This window comes from Gadus macrocephalus, chromosome 2, assembly GCF_031168955.1.
Source record: "Gadus macrocephalus chromosome 2, ASM3116895v1".
Lineage (NCBI taxonomy): Eukaryota > Metazoa > Chordata > Actinopteri > Gadiformes > Gadidae > Gadus > Gadus macrocephalus.
Genome location: NC_082383.1, coordinates 300,018 through 321,626, shown reverse-complemented (window position 1 = coordinate 321,626; position 21,609 = coordinate 300,018). Strand labels below are relative to the sequence as shown.

General features: G+C 55.7%; 1 protein-coding gene across 3 annotated transcripts; it reads right to left on the bottom strand.

The window, feature by feature from the left end:
- Window positions 1-2,002: 2,002 nt before the first annotated feature.
- On the bottom strand, window positions 2,003-19,898 carry LOC132474781 (trinucleotide repeat-containing gene 18 protein-like). Of its 3 annotated transcripts, none has more exons than XM_060075670.1 (5): window positions 19,767-19,898; window positions 15,330-15,666; window positions 6,140-6,277; window positions 2,543-2,645; window positions 2,003-2,432 (listed from the first exon to the last, which is right to left on the bottom strand). In XM_060075670.1, the coding sequence occupies exons 2-5, from the start codon at window positions 15,535-15,537 to the stop codon at window positions 2,222-2,224; spliced, it is 660 nt and encodes a 219-aa protein (XP_059931653.1). In that variant the 5' UTR covers window positions 15,538-15,666; window positions 19,767-19,898; the 3' UTR covers window positions 2,003-2,221. The 3 variants fall into 3 exon arrangements, with proteins under 3 accessions (XP_059931653.1, XP_059931642.1, XP_059931649.1); XM_060075659.1 differs by lacking the exon at window positions 19,767-19,898 and adding an exon at window positions 17,296-17,466; XM_060075666.1 differs by lacking the exon at window positions 19,767-19,898 and adding an exon at window positions 16,800-17,289.
- Window positions 19,899-21,609: the final 1,711 nt, after the last annotated feature.

Below are 21,609 nucleotides of genomic sequence, written 5' to 3'. Positions count from 1 at the left end.
GGTGGCCGACACCTCCGGGGGGCGCCCGCCGCGGGGCCGGGGTCCCGCTGGTACAGCGCCGCGGGGTCCAGGTACCGCGCCCGGGGGGGCCCCGTCCTCGCCGGCCCCCGGGCTGGGCAGGGCGGGGGGGGCGGGGCGACTGGCGGGGGTGGCTGGCGGGGTGCTGGGCTCCGTGGGGGGTGCTGGGGGGGGAGGGGGGCCGGTGGGGGGGGGCGTGTCCGTGCTGCGCCGCCAGAGCGGCCATGTGGCTGGCGGCGTAGTTAGCCAGCGGCTCATGCTGCTCCACTTAGGCTCCGCCCCGGCCGCGGACGCTCCAGGCGCTGCTGCTGCTGCTCCAGGCGTTGCTCCAGGCCCAGGCGCTGCTGCTGCTCCAGGCGTTGCTCCAGGCCCAGGCGCTGCTGCTGCTCCAGGCGTTGTTGCTGTTCCAGGCGTTGCTCAAGGCCCAGGCGTTGTTGCTGCTCCAGGCGTTGCTCAAGGCCCAGGCGTTGTTGCTGCTCCAGGCGTTGTTGCTGTTCCAGGCGTTGCTCAAGGCCCAGGCGCTGTTGCTGTTCCAGTCGTTGCTCCAGGCCCAGGCGCTGCTGCTGCTGCTCCAGGCGTTGTTGCTGCTCCAGGCGTTGCTCCAGGCCCAGGCGCTGCTGCTGCTCCAGGCGTTGCTCCAGGCCAGGCGTTGTTGCTGTTCCAGGCGTTGTTGTTGCTGTTCCAGGCGCTGCTGCTGCTGTTCCAGCGTTGCTCCAGGCCCAGGCGCTGCTGCTGTTCCAGGTGTTGCTGCTGTTCTAGGCGCTGCTGTTGTTCTTCAAGGCCCAGACGCTGCTGCTGTTCCAGGCGTTGGTGCTGCTCCAGGCAGTGTTCCAGGCCTAGACGCTGTTGCTGCTCCAGGCCCAGGCGTTGGTGCTGCTCCAGGCGTTGGTGCTGCTCCAGGCGTTGGTGCTGCTCCAGTCGTTGGTGCTGCTCCAGGCGTTGCTGCTGCTCCAGGCGTTGCTGCTGCTCCAGGCACTGTTCCAGGCCCAGACGCTGTTGCTGCTCCAGGCGTTGGTGCTGTTCCAGGCCCAAGCGGTGCTGCTGTTGTTGTTGCTGTTGCTGTTCCAGGCGTTGCTGTTGTTGTTCCAGGCGTTGCTGTTGTTGTTCCAGGCGTTGCTGTTGTTGTTGTTCCAGGCATTGCTGTTGTTGCTGTTGTTGTTCCAGGCGTTGTTGTTGTTGTTCAGGCGTTGCTGTTGTTGTTGTTGTTCCAGGCGTTGCTGTTGTTCCAGGTGTTGCTGCTGCTCCAGACCCAGGCGCAGCGCGTGTTTGGCCGTGTCACGACCGCTCTCCGACCCGAAGCCCGACAGGCCGCCGGGCCCAAAGGGGGGGGCCGGCCCCCGTTTGGCCGAGGTCCCGTTGGAGCGGATCACTGAGCCCCCCTCCCTGGGACTGGGGGCCTCCCTGGCCAGGGGACACGGGGCTGATCCATCTGGCCCCTGTCAGGGAAACCTGGAGCCCTCCCCCTCCCGTTCCCGTTCCCTGTGTCTGTTGTCCCTCTCCCCCTCCCCCTCCCCCTCCCTCTCCCGTTCCCTGTGTCTGTTGTCCCTCTCCCTCTCCCCCTCCCGTTCCCCCTCCCCCTCCCTCTCCCCCTCCCGTTCCCCCTCCCCCTCCCTCTCCCCCTCCCGTTCCCTGTGTCTGTTGTCCCTCTCCCCCTCCCCCTCCCCCTCCCTCTCCCGTTCCCGTTCCCGTTCCGTTCCCGGTGTCCGTCCCGGGCCTGGGAGGCGATCTGGATGGGCCCCACCCGCTCATCATAAACCTCCACTGAAGGCACGTAAGTGGGCGCGGTCACTCGCTGCTCTCTGGTTGGCTCCCGTGCTGCTGGGGGGTAGGCCAGGGAGAGAGGCCCGCCCCCGGAGGCGAGGAGGGGTGGAGAGGGGGGGGGCACGCCGTAGGGGGCGGGCAGCGTCCTGGGCTCCGCCCTCCTCGTCGCTCTCTGTCCATGTGTGTGTGCGCGTGTGTGTGCGCGTGATTTTGAGTGTGTGCGGGGGGGAGGGGCCTCGGGGGGCTGGGGTGGCAGGGGGCGTGGCCGGGGGCGTGGCCGGCGTGCTGCGGCCGGACCCCGCCCTCCTCCCGCCCCCCCCTCGGAGCCCGGGTACAGGGCGTGGTGGGACGGGGGGCGGGGCCAGCTCTGCTCCCGGCCCCGCCCCCTGCCACCCCCCTGTCCTGGTCAGGTCCACCACGCCGTACGGCCGCGCCTCCTCTCTCAACCGCTCCCCGTCTCTCTCCGCCTCCCTCTGCCGCTCCCTCTCCCGCTCTCTCTCCCTCTCCCGCTCCCGGTCGGCCGGTAGGGCCGGTCGCGGCCCCCGTCCCGGGAGGTCCGCTGAGGGGGTGTGGTGCTGGGGGGGAGGGGGGGGCGCGCGCAGGGGGAGGGAGGAGCGCTGATTGGCTGAGGGAGGATGGCAGGTAGAATCCCTCTGCAACGAACACAAGACAGGCACACCTGGATGAGAGCACGTCTCCATGGCAACTGGGGGGAGGGGGGAGGGGGAGAGGGAGAGGGGGGAGGGGACGGGGGGGCACTGACCTTTGTGCGAGTCGTAGAGGGGTGCTGGGTGAGGGCGGGGCCGTCCAGGTGTCCAGGGACAGGTAGTGGGCGGGGTAGAGGCTGCTGGGCAGAGCGGAGAGGCCTGGGGGGGGACAGCAGGCTGTGAGCCGACGGACCGACTGGGCTCAGCGGCTCACTGAGACCCCGCTCTGCAGCGCAGTCTCAGTGAGGCTGGGGGTACGATGACATCACTGGCTCTAGGGGGGGGTACGATGACATCACTGGCTCTAGGGGGGGGTACGATGACATCACTGGCTCTAGGGGGGGGGGGGTACGATGACATCACTGGCTCTAGGGGGGGGGTACGATGACATCACTGGCTCTAGGGGGGGGTACGATGACATCACTGGCTCTAGGGGGGGGGGTACGAAGACATCACTGGCTCTAGGGGGGGGTACGATGACATCACTGGCTCTAGGGGGGGGGTACGAAGACATCACTGGCTTAGGGGGGGGGGGTACGAAGACATCACTGGCTCTAGGGGGGGGGGTACGAAGACATCACTGGCTCTAGGGGGGGGGGGGTACGATGACATCACTGGCTCTAGGGGGGGGGGTACGATGACATCACTGGCTCTAGGGGGGGGGGGTACGATGACATCACTGGCTCTAGGGGGGGGGGGTACGATGACATCACTGGCTCTTCTGGCCGCCGGTTTTGAAAAACAGTTTTTTGTAGAAAAAAAGCCGACGCTCATTTCTTCGTTTAGATGCCGGTTTATGAGTCCTTCTCTCGTTATCTTTACTTTATTGGCACCGGCAGAGTTTGTTTTGACCTTGCAAAGATATTAAATAGCAGCCAATTTAATTAATGCACGATAAACCTTTGGCAGCGAGACTCCATCACCACAGCTTCAATATCATCTACAGTCTACACCGACGCGTCTTCAACTCAGCAACTCTTAAAGATCAGTTTAACGACACAGCGGCACACAGCGACCTGGCCGTACACCGTTACAACGCAGTCGCACAACGCAGTCACACAACGCAGTAACACAACGCAGTCGCACAACGCAGTGGCACAACGCAGTGGCACAACGCAGTGGCACAACGCAGTCGCACAACGCAGTCGCACAACGCAGTCACACAACGCAGTCACACAAAACAGGAACACAAAACAGGAACACAACGCAGTAACACAATAGAGTAACACCGGAGGAGGCGAGGGGAGAGGCGAGGGGAGGAGAGGAGGCGAGGGGAGGAGGCACAGGGGAGGAGGCAGGAGGAGGAGGACGCAGTCTGCTCCTGCGGAGCTGAGGAGGAACCATGAAGGACAGCGAACATTAACACACACAGTGACAGACAGACAGACAGACAGACAGACAGACAGACAGACAGACAGACAGACAGACAGACAGCGCAGATCAGGTGATCGCGGCTCTGAGAGCGTGGAGGAGGCTGAACAAGAAGAGGGGAGGCTGAAGAAGAGAGAGGAGGCTGAAGAAGAGGGGAGGCTGAAGAAGAAGAGGGGAGGCTGAAGAAGAGGAGAGGAGGCTGAAGAAGAGGAGGGAGGCTGAAGAAGAGGAGGGGAGGCTGAAGAAGAGGAGGGGAGGCTGAAGAAGAGAGGAGGCTGAAGAAGAGGAGGGGAGGCTGAAGAAGAGGAGGGGAGGCTGAAGAAGAGGAGGGAGGCTGAAGAAGAGGAGGGGAGGCTGAAGAAGAGGAGGGAGGCTGAAGAAGAGGAGGGGAGGATGAAGGACGCCCAGGGACAGGTAGTGGGCGGGGTAGAGGCTGCTGGGCAGAGCGGAGAGGCCTGGGGGGGGACAGCAGGCTGTGAGCCGACGGACCGAATGGGCTCAGCGGCTCACTGAGACCCCGCTCTGCAGCGCAGTCTCAGTGAGGCTGGGGTACGATGACATCACTGGCTCTAGGGGGGGTACGATGACATCACTGGCTCTAGGGGGGGGGTACGATGACATCACTGGCTCTAGGGGGGGGGGGGGTACGATGACATCACTGGCTCTAGGGGGGGGGGTACGATGACATCACTGGCTCTAGGGGGGGGTACGATGACATCACTGGCTCTAGGGGGGGGGGTACGAAGACATCACTGGCTCTAGGGGGGGGGTACGATGAGACATCACTGGCTCTAGGGGGGGGGGGTACGAAGACATCACTGGCTCTAGGGGGGGGGGTACGAAGACATCACTGGCTCTAGGGGGGGGGGGGGGTACGATGACATCACTGGCTCTAGGGGGGGGGGTACGATGACATCACTGGCTCTAGGGGGGGGGGGTACGATGACATCACTGGCTCTAGGGGGGGGGGGTACGATGACATCACTGGCTCTTCTGGCCGCCGGTTTTGAAAAACAGTTTTTTGTAGAAAAAAAGCCGACGCTCATTTCTTCGTTTAGATGCCGGTTTATGAGTCCTTCTCTCGTTATCTTTTACTTTAATTGGCACCGGCAGAGTTTGTTTTGACCTTGCAAAGATATTAAATAGCAGCCAATTTAATTAATGCACGATAAACCTTTGGCAGCGAGACTCCATCACCACAGCTTCAATATCATCTACAGTCTACACCGACGCGTCTTCAACTCAGCAACTCTTAAAGATCAGTTTAACGACACAGCGGCACACAGCGACCTGGCCGTACACCGTTACAACGCAGTCGCACAACGCAGTCACACAACGCAGTAACACAACGCAGTCGCACAACGCAGTGGCACAACGCAGTGGCACAACGCAGTGGCACAACGCAGTCGCACAACGCAGTCGCACAACGCAGTCACACAACGCAGTCACACAAAACAGGAACACAAAACAGGAACACAACGCAGTAACACAATAGAGTAACACCGGAGGAGGCGAGGGGAGGAGGCGAGGGGAGGAGAGGAGGCGAGGGGAGGAGGCACAGGGGAGGAGGCAGGAGGAGGAGGACGCAGTCTGCTCCTGCGGAGCTGAGGGAGGAACCATGAAGGACAGCGAACATTAACACACACAGTGACAGACAGACAGACAGACAGACAGACAGACAGACAGACAGCGCAGATCAGGTGATCGCGGCTCTGAGAGCGTGGAGGAGGCTGAACAAGAAGAGGGGAGGCTGAAGAAGAGGAGAGGAGGCTGAAGAAGAGGAGGGGAGGCTGAAGAAGAAGAGGGGAGGCTGAAGAAGAGGAGAGGAGGCTGAAGAAGAGGAGGGGAGGCTGAAGAAGAGGAGGGGAGGCTGAAGAAGAGGAGGGGAGGCTGAAGAAGAGAGGAGGCTGAAGAAGAGGAGGGGAGGCTGAAGAAGAGGAGGGGAGGCTGAAGAAGAGGAGGGAGGCTGAAGAAGAGGAGGGGAGGCTGAAGAAGAGGAGGGGAGGCTGAAGAAGAGGAGGGGAGGATGAAGGACGCCAGCGGGCCCCCGGGGGCCGCGGGACGGGCCCGGCTGCGGAACGTATCTAGCACACGGCCGGGAGGAGCGGGGGCGCCAGGAGACAGAAGTAGCCCCCCCCCCCCCCCAGTGGTGGAGTGATGAGGGGGGGGGGGGGTGGGGGGGGCGTCCGCCAGACGAATGGGAGTGTGTAGAGCAACACAGGGCTGCTCCCGATGTAGAGCAGGGTGGGCGCGTGTGTGCGTGCGTGTGCGTGTTTGTGTACCTTCGTGGCCGTGCGAGGCCCACAGCTGGGCCATCTGTAGGTTGCTGGGATTGGCTGCTCTGTATGCGGGGTCAGAGGTCAGGTGGGAGGCGGCCGAATACCCGGACAGGAAGGGGACGGACCCCGGGAACACATCGCCTGGAGAGCACAAGAAGAACCACCACGCTCAATCATCTGCCAGGCGCTAACTACAGAGCTAACTGCAGAGCTCGGTGCTAGCTAACCGCAGAGCTCGGCGCTAGCTGCAGAGCTAACTGCAGAGCTCGGCGCTAGCTCACTGCAGAGCTCGGCGCTAGCTCACTGCAGAGCTCGGCGCTAGCTCACTGCAGAGCTCGGCGCTAGCTCACTGCAGAGCTCGGCGCTAGCTCACTGCAGAGCTCGGCGCTAGCTCACTGCAGAGCTCGACGCTAGCTCACTGCAGAGCTCGACGCTAGCTCACTGCAGAGCTCGGCGCTAGCTCACTGCAGAGCTCGGCGCTAGCTCACTGCAGAGCTCGGCGCTAGCTCACTGCAGAGCTCGGCGCTAGCTCACTGCAGAGCTCGGCGCTAGCTCACTGCAGAGCTCGGCGCTAGCTCACTGCAGAGCTCGGCGCTAGCTCACTGCAGAGCTCGGCGCTAGCTCACTGCAGAGCTCGGCGCTAGCTAACTGCAGAGCTCGGCGCTAGCTCACTGCAGAGCTCGGCGCTAGCTCACTGCAGAGCTCGGCGCAAGCTCACTGCAGAGCTCGGCGCTAGCTCACTGCAGAGCTCGGCGCTAGCTAACTGCAGAGCTCGGCGCTAGCTCACTGCAGAGCTCGGCGCTAGCTCACTGCAGAGCTCGGCGCTAGCTCACTGCAGAGCTCGGCGCTAGCTAACTGCAGAGCTCGGCGCTAGCTAACTGCAGAGCTCGGCGCTAGCTAACTGCAGAGCTCGGCGCTAGCTCACTGCAGAGCTCGGCGCTAGCTAACTGCAGAGCTCGGCGCTAGCTAACTGCAGAGCTCGGCGCTAGCTAACTGCAGAGCTCGGCGCTAGCTAACTGCAGAGCTCGGCGCTAGCTAACTGCAGAGCTCGGCGCTAACTGCAGAGGTAGGTGTGCGGTCGACAGAACCGGTAGGTCCTGACGGTTCAATTGTGAGGGAGCGCACCGTTGAACACACACACACACACACACAGATCTAGATAGATACATCTATAGATATGGAGCTGTAGCTCGCGCCGCCAGCAGCACATGGACTCCTGCAGTCCGTGACACACGGAGCATGTTCACATTCCTCTCATGGTTACAAATGGATTTTCTGCCATCACTTTCTACTAATGACCACTGGAAGAAATATATACTATAACCACCACCACCACGTGAGAGACCACATGGCAGACATCCCCCCCAGTTTGTCTGTAATGAGTCCTGAGGTGAACAGCGAATCAGAAACCATCCTCAAACGATAACAATGCAATCTCAAGGAGACACTGGCTCACATCGTAGCACTAGACCAAAACCTCCTGCAGCACGAATGAGCGATCAAACCCGTGGGTGACGGCTGCCCTCCTCATCGCCAGACCTCTGGTCCTCCCCACGGATCAGTCAGCCTCCTGCGCCCGTTGTCCCGGCGACAGGCCTCTCTGGATGTTTATCGGAGCAGGTAGGAGGGGGCGAGGTCCAGGAGGTGGGTAGCCCCCCCGCTAATCGTTTGGGGGCTACAGGGGCGGTACCAAGCCCTATCTTATGGTTTGGGGGGTACAGGGACGTCACCCAGCCCTATGTTATCGTTCCATGGTCTGACTCCTGGCCCCCCCAACCTCCTCCTCATCTTTAATTCACCGTTTAAAAAGGGGCAGCACCAATGTGCATTATTCAGCTCTAAACATATATAATACATGTTTATTAATAAATAATGCACTATTGGCCAAGCCAACACCCCCCTACACTGAGAGAAAGGTGGACTAACCCAACATTAGTCCTCCCCCACTGAGGGCAATAGAGCGACCCGACCTGAGCGACATTAGTACACCGAGGTAAGATTAACCGCGTGTCCCGTGAGAATATGAGCCATGCCTTGCTCACCAACTTTCCCGTGCATCTAAATCAGTACATTAAAGGCACAGTCCGTGCTTACCTAAATCAATACGGAAGCCAGCTTTCAATTAATCACAGACAGGAGTCACACACAGACACACACCTTTATTCTCTACCCTGAAAATAGTGTGTAGGCGGAACCTTGCACACCCAGGCCATTAGACCCAGGGTTATGAAAGTCTCTTTGTGTGTGTGTGTGTGTCCATGTGTGCGTGTTCCTCTCTGTGTGTCAACATCTTAAGTGTTGGAATCAGTACTTGGACACACACACACACACACACACACACACACACACACACACACACACACACACACACACACACACACACACACACACACACACACACACACACACTAAACCTTAAAACAAGTTCTTTGGTCTTGCTGGAGGGAGGAGTACAGTACTGTAACTGTACTCTACTGTACCGTACAGGTACTGTACTGTAACTCACCGTACTGTAACTGTACGGTACAGTACAGTGAGTTACAGTACTGTACCGTACAGTTACGGTACACAGCAGCACCGGCTCAGACAGCAGGTTAACCCGTCTAACGAGTCGGGCCGCCAGCGGCCCGCCTCCTCGTTTGGGTTCTCTCTGTTCCCACGGCGACCGGTCAGCCCACCGCAAGAATGTACCTCACACGCACCTTATCAGCGCTGTAGAGCAGGTAACGGGCGGGGCACTGCTGCTCTGTAGAGCAGCGACGCTCTGCTTGTAGGCTGCTCTACAGCGCTGTAGAGCAGTCTACAAGCAGAGCGTCGCTGCCCTCAGCGCGGCCGGCCGGTGAGAGCAGGTCCTCCTCAGACGTGTGAACAGATCCGCCAGCCCTCGCCGTCTGAGCCCCGTAATGCACGGCTCTTTCATTATGCCGGGCGGCCGGGTGAGTGCTGGTTCAGTAATAGGAGAGGGCCGTCTCCCCAGATCCCGCCCGCCTGCATAATCCATTTCTGAATGATTGATGCTAGGTTGTGTGTGTGTTTGTGTGCGTTCCCCCTTCAGGCTAAACACCAGGGTCTCCCCCCCTCTCTCTCACCAAAGTGCACTTCCCCCACGCTAGATGGATCGACACACACACACACACACAGACACACACACAGACACAGACACCTCCAAAACAGAAGCTCAGCTAAAACTAGGGAAACTTATTTTTTTTCTTTCCGAAAACGTTTTTCAAATCACTCTCTCATTACTCCCTCTGACCACAACCCCATCCCCTCTTTTCCTTTCTCCCCCCCCCCCCCTCCCACATGCTGTTTGCCCCCCACTTCAGCGAGTTGCCAAGAGACATAACTCTGTGGACCGGCCCACAGAGTTATGTTCTGGGAGAACAGTCCGTCCTCCCAGAACCACCGCCCGCGAGGCCCTGAGGGGGAGGGGGGGGGCCACCAGCACCACGGCCATGAAGCACCAAACCAGTACAGGCTACAGAGCACACACACAAACCAGTACAGGCTACAGAGCACACACACACATACCAGTACAGGCTACAGAGCACACACACATACCAGTACAGGCTACAGAGCACACACACAAACCAGCACAGGCTACAGAGCACACACACACATACCAGTACAGGCTACAGAGCACACACACATACCAGTACAGGCTACAGAGCACACACACACATACCAGTACAGGCTACAGAGCACACACACACATACCAGTACAGGCTACAGAGCACACACACCGACAAACCAGTACAGGCTACACAGCACACACACAAACCAGTACAGGCTACACAGCACACACACAAACCAGTACAGGCTACACACACTTTGTTAAGTGGTGATGTTCAGGACTGAGGGGATCAGAGATCCAGCATCTTCCACTGCACTCTGAGCCCATCATCACAGGGCTTTTGTGTGTGCGTGTGCGTGTGTGTGTGTGTGTGTGTTAGGGCCCGACCGATTTATCGGCCTGCCGATTTAATCGGCCGATTATAGCCTTTTTGAAAATAATCGGCATCGGCCAAAAAGACGCCGATTACAACCGATTTTTTATTTTTATTTTTTTTATATAAATGTTATTGCGATTAGTATCCTGCAGATTGCGCTCCTACTCGCCTTGCTAACTAACAACTTTAGCTGGAGTAAAAAAGAGGAGATTGAATTTTACCGTACAACATGAAAGCACGCTCGCTCAGGCAGCTGCGCGCTCACCTCACCAATGTACACAAGACGCGTTGTTTGAGCATGTTGTGCCTGTTTTTCTTTAGGTCCCAGGCCATGTTAATTTGTTATACTGTAGACTAACGGTGAGACCATACTGCTCAGCACGCACGTGTTAGTCACTGCTCACGAGCGCAGCACATTGGGAGTTAGTTATTTATTTGACATTTTACATTACACTCATTTTTGACTGTAAATGTATTCTAAAACACTCAAAGGTTCTGCATTCAATTCACATATTCGTCAAAAGTGTTTAAAGTATATTTAAGGTATCAAAAACTACGTTTTATATGTTTTTGTTTTTTTTGTTTTTGTTTTTTTTAAATCGGCCGATTAAATCTTAATCGTAATTTTTCTCTGAAAATAATCGGCATCGGCACTCAAAAATCAATATCGGTCGGGCCCTAGTGTGTGTGTGTGTGTGTGTCAACACCACCAGAATTTGATTAGCTGAAATTAAGGTGGAAATAAAAAAGGCCAAACTACAAACTGATGGACTGACGGATGCGTCAATAGCATTTTTTGACCAGACTGGGGTATCATCAGGGTATTGATCAGGGGTATACGAGGCTCTGAACACACGCGTGTTCCCCTGGAGCCTCCCAGTGACTACTGGTCCCACTGGGAATTACTGCGGTCTGAAATGGAAATGTCTGACTTAAATGCCGGACGGTGCACGTGTGCTGAGCACATCCCCCCCCTCCCGGAGCCAACAGCAGAGCGCTCCTGCCATGACGTGGACATGAAGACACACACACACACCTGAAGTAACTAATCAATAGGTCATTGATCGTATTGACTGCGACTCAACCAGGAGGGGATGAACCAATGAGGTCGTCTTCAGTCCTGTTTCGTCGTCAGGATCTCCTACAGCCCTGACGACGGTCTGAAGAGCACACTCCCTAACGGCTGGTCTCCCCTCAGACCCCCCCCTCAGGGACTCAGACGGGGTCTGAGTCCCTGACCCCGTAGCGCCGTGTGTCCCAGCCCCCCCTCTGACCCCCCTGCGGGTCGGGGGGGGGGCCGGAGGGGGGGCCGGAGGGGGGCCGGGACACACGGTGCTACGGGGTCCCCCCCCCCGTGCCGCGGCATGCAGCGGTTCTTCCCTCCACACACACATCCGTCTTGGCCTGACAGGTGTGTGTGCGTACATGCGCGGCTGCGAGCCGTTCATGTCCGTCCGTCCCCAGCGCGGCCAGCCTTTCAGCTTCCTCCTAAGGAGAACGTTTCCCTCCCCAAGCATCCATCTGAGGGTGACGCGGCCATGCCTTAATGCACGCACACGCACGCTAACAAGGGCAGGAACACACGCGCACACACACACAACGGTCAAACACACACACCATCCTTCAGCCCTGGCGGGGGGACCTCGACGCGGCTCTGGGGCGCGTGCGGACGCCGGAGGAGCGATCACACGCCGCCACCCCATCAGGGTCCGGACGGGGGTCCGGGACGCCCCGTCCCACTCCGCCACAGGTCCCACGGGGACAGGGGCTGACGTCTGCCGCCCCCAGCGGAGGCTCCGCCCCCAGCGGAGGAGTACCTCTGAGCTCCTGGAAGGAGGACGGGGGCGCCGCGGGCGGAGGAGTACCTCTGAGCTCCTTCCAGGAGGATGGGGGCGCCGCGGGCGGAGGAGTACCTCTGAGCTCCTGGAAGGAGGACGGGGGCGCCGCGGGCGGAGGAGTACCTCTGAGCTCCTGGAAGGAGGACGGGGGCGCCGCGGGCAGAGGAGTACCTCTGAGCTCCTGGAAGGAGGACGGGGGCGCCGCGGGCGGAGGAGTACCTCTGAGCTCCTGGAAGGAGGACGGGTTCTCTCCCCCAACGCTCGCCGCTCCGCTGGTCCACTCATCTTTTTGCCAGAGCGCCTCAAACAAAAACCTGGCTGCTTCCCCCTCACCCTCCTCTCCCCCCCCCACCTCCCTCACCCTCCTCTCCCCCCCCCCCTCCCTCTCCCCCCCACCTCCCTCTCCCCCCCCACCTCCCTCTCTCCCAGTACACTCCTACGCTTCCCTCCTGGAAGAGAAACCTGGCAAACAGGAATGCTTTAAGATTTTGTTTCCGTGTCTAAAATGCGTTCCTTCCACAAGACAAGGATACAGTCATTTGTGTTTGGGTGCGTGTGGAATTGTTTGAGCCAGACTTTGTGATGGGTCATGATATTGGCTAGTCGTTTGTTTATCTTTAGCTACATTAGCCCCTTTAGCAAACCAGCCTGCAAACAACACAACTTTAAATGTAAAGTTGTGTTGTTTGCAGGCTGGTTGCACGCTCAGCAAGGCCGTGCAATGCGTAAATTGGTGCCCGGAATAAAGTAGCAATGTAATCAAGTGTGTAAGAGCATTTAAAATCAACATTAAAATGACCAACGTGGTACAAATACAAAGAAAATAAACTCTTCACGGGCGCAGTCCGCGGTCTACGCTCAGAATTCCGAGAGATGAAGATAAAAAGGGGGCGTGCCTCCGAGGAATGCCACAAGAAAGCTGGGAGATTTCCCGGCTTCCAACTCGGACGGCTGGCGTCCGAGGAATCTGGAACACACCATCACCATGGCAACAAGAGACGAGGGAATTTGCCGCTCCATAGACAGTGTTGGTGATTGTTGCCGTGATGGGACTTCGTCCCAAAGCACCACTTTACCCTCATAAACATGGAGGCTGTCCACGACTCTCACCCCACCCTCCATGTCTTACAGCGGGACTCGGTAGGATGAACCAGTAAGGGAGTCAAACAGTCCATCAATCAAACCTTCCCCACCACCACGACAGTGGGACCCGCTCTGCGTCCTCATGGTCCACTCCAGGGCCTTCCTCTGCGTGTCCCCCGTGGGGGACACAGGGGGGCCGCTCCAACTGACAGAGGACCCTCTAAAGCTGCCCTCCGTCTGTAAACACCGGCCCGGGGGGGGCTGCGTTGTGTTGGGACGCGGCCCGTGACAGAGCACCGCCCGATGACTCAGAGCACTCGGAAAAACAATAACACCAGACTGGGGCGCGCCACTAATGGACTGCTCTCCGACATGACAACATCCACCAGCATGAGCACAAGCAGACTGACAGGAAGGGCTGACCAATGGGATGAGGGAGACACAGACCGACAGGACTGGCTGACCAATGGGATGAGGGAGACACAGACTGACAGGACTGGCTGACCAATGGGATGAGGGAGACACAGACCGACGGGACTGGCTGACCAATGGGATGAGGGGGACACAGACTGACAGGACTGGCTGACCAATGGGATGAGGGAGACAGACCGACAGGACTGGCTGACCAATGGGATGAGGGAGACACAGACTGACAGGACTGGCTGACCAATGGGATGAGGGAGACACAGACCGACGGGACTGGCTGACCAATGGGATGAGGGGGACACAGACTGACAGGACTGGCTGACCAATGGGATGAGGGAGACACAGACCGACGGGACTGGCTGACCAATGGGATGAGGGAGACACAGACCGACGGGACTGGCTGACCAATGGGATGAGGGACACAGACTGACAGGACTGGCTGACCAATGGGATGAGGGGGACACAGACCGACAGGACTGGCTGACCAATGGGATGAGGGGGACACCCCCACGAGTGTCCCCTGCCCACAGCCTTTGTTTCCAATGGGTTTCTTTAATGTGATCCCACTTGACTCCAGCGTCCCTCACCGGAGGAGCAAGACCCTCAGAGGTCAGAGGTCGTCCTAAACAACGCACACGGTGCTTTGCGCGAGCGTGAAACCCCAGGGTGCTCTGATGTCCATCACCACGGCCTAACAGACACCACTGTCGCCGGGCAACGCCGCTCCATGGAAGCCAAACTAGCCGGCGGTCTTTATCGGTGTGGTTTGGCACAATTAAATTTGATGTGCCATATATGGTTGAAATTGTGTTGCAAATTATAAGTGTGAGTGTGTGTGTGTGTGGGGGGCTGTTATTACAGGAAACAGAGCCCAGTGCCAGCCTCTTAATGTGATGGGGATTCGATACGGAGGAGGGCCATAAAGCTAAATGACCTGCGTCCTGTTCCTCTGGAGAGAGAAGGTCACTGTGGGGGGAGCCCGCTGCAGGCCACCGCCCGCTGAACAGGTATCTCTCACACACACGCGCTTGTGTGTAAACAGTGGAGCCCTCCTCTCTCTATTTGGATGTTTCCCAGCACCCCGACTGAAGCGCAGCCTTATTATGAAACTCCTGAATGTTTAAGACCCATTTCCAGAGATTGTCCTTCATCTGCTTATTGCAATCAAACATAAATCACATTAATCCACTGAATCCAGAACTCCAGGCCCACACACACCGTCAGAGCACACACACCATCAGAGAGCACACACACACCGTCAGAGCGCACACACACACACACACACACACCGTCAGAGCGCACACACACACACCGGCAGAGCGCACACACACACGCACACACCGTCAGAGCACACACACACACCGTCAGAACACACACACACACACACACACACACACACACACACTGAGCTAAACTGGTCCAGAGAATCAGACACAACCTTCTACTTATCAGACCACAGATCAAATCATGCATCACTGGGATCCGAAATTCAAGCAGACAGCAACACACACACGCGTACACACACACACGAACTGTACAAATGCTGCAAAAGCATGATCACCATTTGCCAAATGAACCACGCTTGTGGGCGAAGCTAAACTAAAATAGTGTACACACACATACACACACACACACACACACTTCTTTTAGTACTGCTGCAGAGGAAAACATCGATGATCATCAAAAGTTTTTTTTTAATTAACCACAGAAGCAGATTCTCTCCAAGGTTTATAAAATAATAATAATAATAATAATAATAAACAGTGCATCGACACCCAAGAAAACCAAACAGCTTATCACAGCGACCGCCTTATTTACATTTGTTTGCGGTCGTCGTTTTTAGACCATCAATGTGTTTGTACAAAGCGCTAGAGTACATCGGGATCAAACACTTACTGTGGTGGGGATGAATGTTTAGAGGCGATGGCATAAATTTCCCGGAGTGTAAAGGCGGCGGATGACTCGTGCCCAAATGCCCGGGCGAGGGAGCGATCCTCCCGGCAGCTGTTGCGGCTCCGAGCCGCTGAGCCTCCATAGCGAGTCCCGCCAGCAGCGGAGGAGGGACATGGACGGATCGGGGAGACCCAAAATCTCGGCCATCCATTATCCACAGCAGGGGGAAAGGGGGAAAAAAAATAGTCCCTTCGGATATTCCGAAAAAAAACGATTTTTGCTATAATATTGTCTTTAGCTTTCCAGGCGATACTGGATCCTTCTCAGCCATCCTGCTGACCTATAAAACACAAGAGGAAAACCGTTTGACACACTACCTCATGCCGGCCTGGATGTTGTTGGTTTAGCGATGAGATTAAATAACAGAACCGGAGAACGGCTCCGAGATCGGGGTGAAATAGACGAGCGATCGGTAGTCTTGTCGAGCGATGACGCAGTTAAGAAAAACACTTTTAAACTAAATCGGGTATTTAACGGTCGCTCTTACGGTGCGAAATCGACCGATGACGAGGTATTTTGAGTCGTTCGGTTGTTTCCACGGTTTTGATAAGCACTGAGGTTAATGTTTAGCGGACCACCGACATGCCAACACCGCCTCGTCAGCGACCCAGAGCCCGCTCCGGAGCCTCGGTTCACCGGGCAGCCCTCACACCGGGGACGACGACCAGGAACTAACCACTAAATTACCTCCATGCACCTTGGAGAAAAGGTTGACATTAAACTTAAAGGCTGGTATTAAACTAAAAAGGTGTAGAACCCCCTTGTACCGTCTTTAATTAGTCCAGCTGTTGTTTTAAGTCGTAAAGCAGACATTCGGGGCGACCGCCTCCCGATGTAAACCAATCCATCATAAATACCGGAGGAGCATCAAATATAAATTTCAAAAGAGTTAAAAATAAAACGCGTCTCGGGGCTGCGTCACCAGGCAGCGGTCGGCGGGGCTCTGTGGCCAGGGGAGCGGGGCTCTGTTGCCCGGGGAGAGGACCGAGGACCAGGTGTTGGACCTGGAGCTGCCCGGGAGAGAAACCAAGCCCCGAACAGAGGGCTGTTAAAGACTAGAATGTATTCACTTTCCTTACTGTAACCTCTCCTGGGTTAGATGTTATTAAGAACCACATGAGGGAAAATACAAGGTTTTCTGGAACCATCTATCGTTCAGCTGAGCAGTTGTTTTCAATGCGCCAATTTAACACTTTAAGCACTTTTAGGTTCCTCTCGACGTGTCCGACAGTTAAAAACTAAACCGGAAAAACGGGGAAAATACCAAATATTCGTAATTTCCGCTTCCATTGGGCTAAACCGAAGAGCGTTTAAACAGCTAGCGAGTTTAAATAAGATCCATGGAAGGTCAGCAACATTACACTAACATGTTCCTGAGTCGCTTCAGAAATGAAAAAATAAAGTCTGATAGACCTCAAGAGCCGCGAGCCAACAGATCCCCTCCGCCAGCCGACAGATCTCCTCCGCGAGCCAACTGATCCCCTCGGCGGCTGGTTACTCCCGGGCTGGGCGGAAGAAGAAGAAGGGCTCGTGGGGGACCGCGTTCAACTAAAACCCAAAACGTTCCCGGAAAAACTACCGCTCGCCTCGCGCCCTGGACCGTTCCGCGGAGGGCTTTGATCTTCAGGAGTCGCGAGCCATGAGGCGCAGCACCAGAGCGGTGCGCGGAGGAAGAGCCACGTTTCAAACTTTTCACGGTTCCACGCGAGGCGGCAGAACTTCCTCGTAGAGGAGCCCCGGGGGCCGGGGACGGGTTCAGCGGGCAGCACTTCTGACCGGGTTAGAGAAATGATCGGGCGCTGTGGTGTTTTAGGACACGCGCCTTTTCTATAACGATGTCATATTTATAAATTCGTCGGAAATCGCAATTTTAAAACACCGAGTAAGAAGGAACAGGTCCGCTCCTTACGTGAATGGGAAACTCTGAGCTGGAAAATATGGCAATGGTTCTCAAAATCCGAGCGGCTGGTGACCGGAGTGGGGCAGTCCATTACGGGCTGTCCGTAGGTAACTGCAGGGGGATAGCGCCCCTCTCGCGTCGGTAAACTCCTCAGCAATGAAGCGAGCATTGTTTTACAAGGCCCGCCCCCCCACCCACCCAGCCCGACACGCTCAGCAGCGGCACATCTGATTGGCTGCCCGAAGTGTCCTTCAACGCGATGTAAACATTTTGGCTTCTCGCCAGTTCTATAAAACCAATTAGGGTCCGAGGGGGCTGAGCCGTTTCAAGGTCCCCTCTTCCTTCAGGACCGAGCGATCAAAACAAGCAGTGGGAATTTTAGAGGGGGTGGCGGTTTCAAGGCGACTCCCCACCGCCACGCGGGTTAAAATAGATGCGCACTGGCGACAGCACGCATATGAGGCGATTCACGCAGAGAATCATCCTTGGACTTTCGCAAGAGCAGCACACACACGCACACACACACAGAATACGAGACGTGTACACGTTGACTACGTTTCCCCTGATAGTGCGGCGGCCCCTGCGTTTAGCTGCGGATTCGTTCCACCGACCTCACAGCTACAATGACAGACGGAACACACGCTAATATCTTAAACACCCGCGTTACACCAGGTGGTCGCATTATGTGCAAAAAGATATGTATGAGCTAATGACGACATGCTGACCGCTCCGTCTTTACCACTTGCTCTATGTAAACAGCAGTCCAATCTCCTGATCTCTCGGTACAATGGCCGAGGTAGGCCGACTGTTGTCGTGCATAATGTATACTGTGTCTGGGTGGGACACGGATTAGCATCAGAAAGAACTAAAGTGGACTCATTCAGACCCGCAGGACGGGACGGGGTGGGGGTCGGCCTCTCCGACAGGACGGGTGGGAACCATGATGGCGGTACAACCGTCCTACCCCGTGTTTACTACGCTCAGCGGCGGGTCGTATACCGGTTTATTTATGATGCGAATCAACGTGTTTCGTTTGAAGTGAACCGCTCCACAATCTAGTGGCAAATATGTTGATAAAAAAATAGGAGGCGGTTTCAAACTCCCCGCGACCAGCCCTCCCTTCCCCATCTTCCTCTTGGTCGGTTTCAGGGCGCCCATTAGTAGGGCGCGATGGAGTAAGAGCGACGGGGAAAGAAACGAGAACTCATCCGAAGAAGCACCGCTCCGAGTCGAGGCGGGACCCACAACACCGACGAGCCCGTCACGTTCATTCGGGAACACGACACGATAGAGATAGCGTACAGTCGTAGTGGTTGATGTTGTTTTACTATAGCTTTGCGGATTCAATCATTGCGCTGACAGACAATGGCGGCCGCAGCCTGCTGACCGTCTCCTGGTGTTCTCCCCCCCCCCCCCGTCTCCTGGTCCCCCCCCCCCCCCAGTCTCCTGGTGCTCTCCCCCCCCCCCGTCTCCTGGTGCCCCCCCAGTCTCCTGGTTCTCTCCCCACCAACGGGACCGGGTTGGACTCGACTGGAGGAGCTCCGTCCCAGGCCGCCCGGGGTCCAGGGGAGCCGGCTTTGTTCGCGGAGTCCAGCCCGGGTCCTCCTGAGATCCAGATCATTTTCCGGCTCGCAACTGCGCTTTCTGTTTTCATTTTTGATTAGTATTATTTTTAATCCTTTATACATCGCTGTCTCTGAGGTGGGTGTATTCAGTTTTTTTATTTTTTATTTTGGGTGCTATTTCTAGGTTTGCTCTTAATTATTTGTATTCTTTCTATTATCATTAAATGTAGTAGGCCTTCTATTGTTTACCAACAAAACATTTGGGTTTTAAGATGCAGAATCTAATTGTACTGTTTTAATTGTTTTATTCCTTAAAACATATAGTTTAGTCCTAATAAAGTATTAATCTAATCTTTGGTCATCGTTTTTGCGTCAAGAACTCATGATTTGTCTAGTGTAAGGCTTTCGTCTTGTTTATAAGACTAAATTTATATTGATGGTTTACAGAGGAACATATCTTAAGAACATATATAGGCTAATACATATAAATACACTTGGTGGATCAGATTGCAATTGGCTACTTTTCATCCGGTCGTGCTACTACTGGTCGCTTGCATTAAACAAAATTGGTCAAAATGAAAGTCAAAGACAAGGTATAGGTTTGATATCCCCACCTTAAAGCGGGAGATGTTATGTCTCAGAATCTAAACAACAACGTGTTTTTTCGGAGGGACCCATCTCCATCTTTACATGACCATAGAATAACCGCCAGCAATCTCTTGTGGTCATAATCACCCTTTTTATAATTTAGTTTTTTAACCACTTTATCACCTACTCCAAACAGCAACAACGTGTATTTATATATAATAATAACCATATGTCAGTATATTTGAAGTATGTGTTCATCGTGCCTCGCAGCCGTAAGATGTGGTCAAACCTTAATTCTGCTGACTAGAAAGGCAGAGGGAGACTTACGATGCGATGTGTCTTCAAGGCAAAGCTGTGACCTCATGGAGGAGAAGAAGGCTGTTATATTTAACCCATAACACTCATCATTAAACACACACACACACACACACACACACACACACACACACACACACACACACACACACACACACACACACACACACTGCTCTATTACGCGGTGCCCGGGGGCCGTGTCGTCCATCATACCTTATCTCAGCCTCTAGAAACATTCCGGCGCGGAGCGCGGGACGCTGCTGCAATGCAGCACCGCGATGCATGCTTGGATCGCTCGTAGGGAAGGTTAATTACAGTGTCAAATATTCATATAAAAAAATGCCAGTAGCCTCTCTCACACACATGCACACAGTACACAAATCCTCCCCTCCAAGATGTAATAAACTTGCCACTGTGATGACTGACAGGGGGGGGGGGGGGGGGCTGGCAGAGATGAGGGACAGTGTCCTGACATCAATACAAACACACCTCTTAAACATTTGGAGAAGGAATAAAACGGTGACAACTAGCAACATATGCCGATAGGCGTGATGTGGTGTATTGTCCTGAGCGCACGTCACTCCGTACAGCGGGCCACTGGCGTCGCTTAATCTGGGTTTCAGTCGTGGATAAGGAGGAAGCCTGTATCACCACAACCCCGAGTGTCTTCATAACCCCCGCCCCCGCTACCAAAACATACTAAGCACACCCACAAATCGCTGTTAGCCTCAACAGACCGTTCGGTTGTGTGTGTGCCGCGGGGGCTGCGTGCACATACGCAAATGCATTGTTCGTATAAACGCGCATGTCTCTCTCTCTCTTCTCCCCCCCCCCCCGCCCCCAGGTTTAGATATCCGAGGACGTGAAGCCGAGATTACTGGAGACAAATGTGGTGGAGGTTCACCGCTGCGTTTGGGCGACATGATGCAGGAACCATCTGCCAAGCAATCTGCAGACGCGCTGAGAGGCGAGATGAGGAGGGGGAGGGGGGAGGTGCGGGGCTGTGGTTGGTTAGGGTAATAAATATGGGCGAAGGGAGGGGCGGTGTATTGGCATTGTGTCAAGACCATTCAAACCACAACACCAGAGACACTGAACACCCGGGGCGCCTCCACACCTCGGGTCCTCTGACAGGCGCTCTCCTCCTCTGGGCTCTGAGCACACTACACCTGTGTGGTGGACCGTCTTTGTTATGTAAAACACCGAGTTGAACGACCTCGTTATCCTGTTACATGGGAGGCTCAGGCTCACACAAAAAAGAACGACTATTTTAGTCGCCTTCACAGGACTGCATTGCAGTGGCCTATGGGTAAATTATATTGCGGTATGTGACATAGAAAATGTGATCTATCCTCTGAAGGCCCCATTCTGTCAGCAGCAGTAACCTTCTTTTTGCCTTTCACCTAGTTTATGTGCCGTAAAGTCACATGTAACGTAGCACCTCCCTCTGGTGGGGGAGACGTGAACTGCAGACGATACCCCTTTGGCAGAGTTGCATAACTTTGTACAAACGCTTCACTTCAAGACCCCTGTGCTGGTGGTAAACCTCATTGCGCTGAGTAGGCCTCCCTTTGTAAACCACCCGACCCCCCCCCCGTGAAGAGTCAAACTGGGGGACTAGCAGCCGGCCCGGGGGTCCCACTGCGCAGACACACACATAAACAGTCCAAATGACAAATAGCTATTCTCTAAATGAGTCGCATGCAAGCTCAGGAATTCACTGTGACGCACACTCAACTAGGCATGCAAAAATATGATCCTATACACGACCACACGCGCGCACACACACACACACACACACACACACACACACACACACACACACACACACACACACACACACACACACACACAC

What these genes read in the sequence shown, in the direction of transcription:
- LOC132474781 (XM_060075670.1), bottom strand. Translation starts at nt 15,537, where the DNA reads ATGGATGGCCGAGATTTTGGGTCTCCCCGATCCGTCCATGTCCCTCCT. An exon ending in GGCCTCGCACGGCCACGAAG is followed by an intron (nt 2,646 to 6,139) that starts GTACACAAACAC and finishes GTCCCCCCCCAG; the next exon opens with GCCTCTCCGCTCTGCCCAGC. An exon ending in CCTCTACGACTCGCACAAAG is followed by an intron (nt 2,433 to 2,542) that starts GTCAGTGCCCCC and finishes TGTTCGTTGCAG; the next exon opens with AGGGATTCTACCTGCCATCC.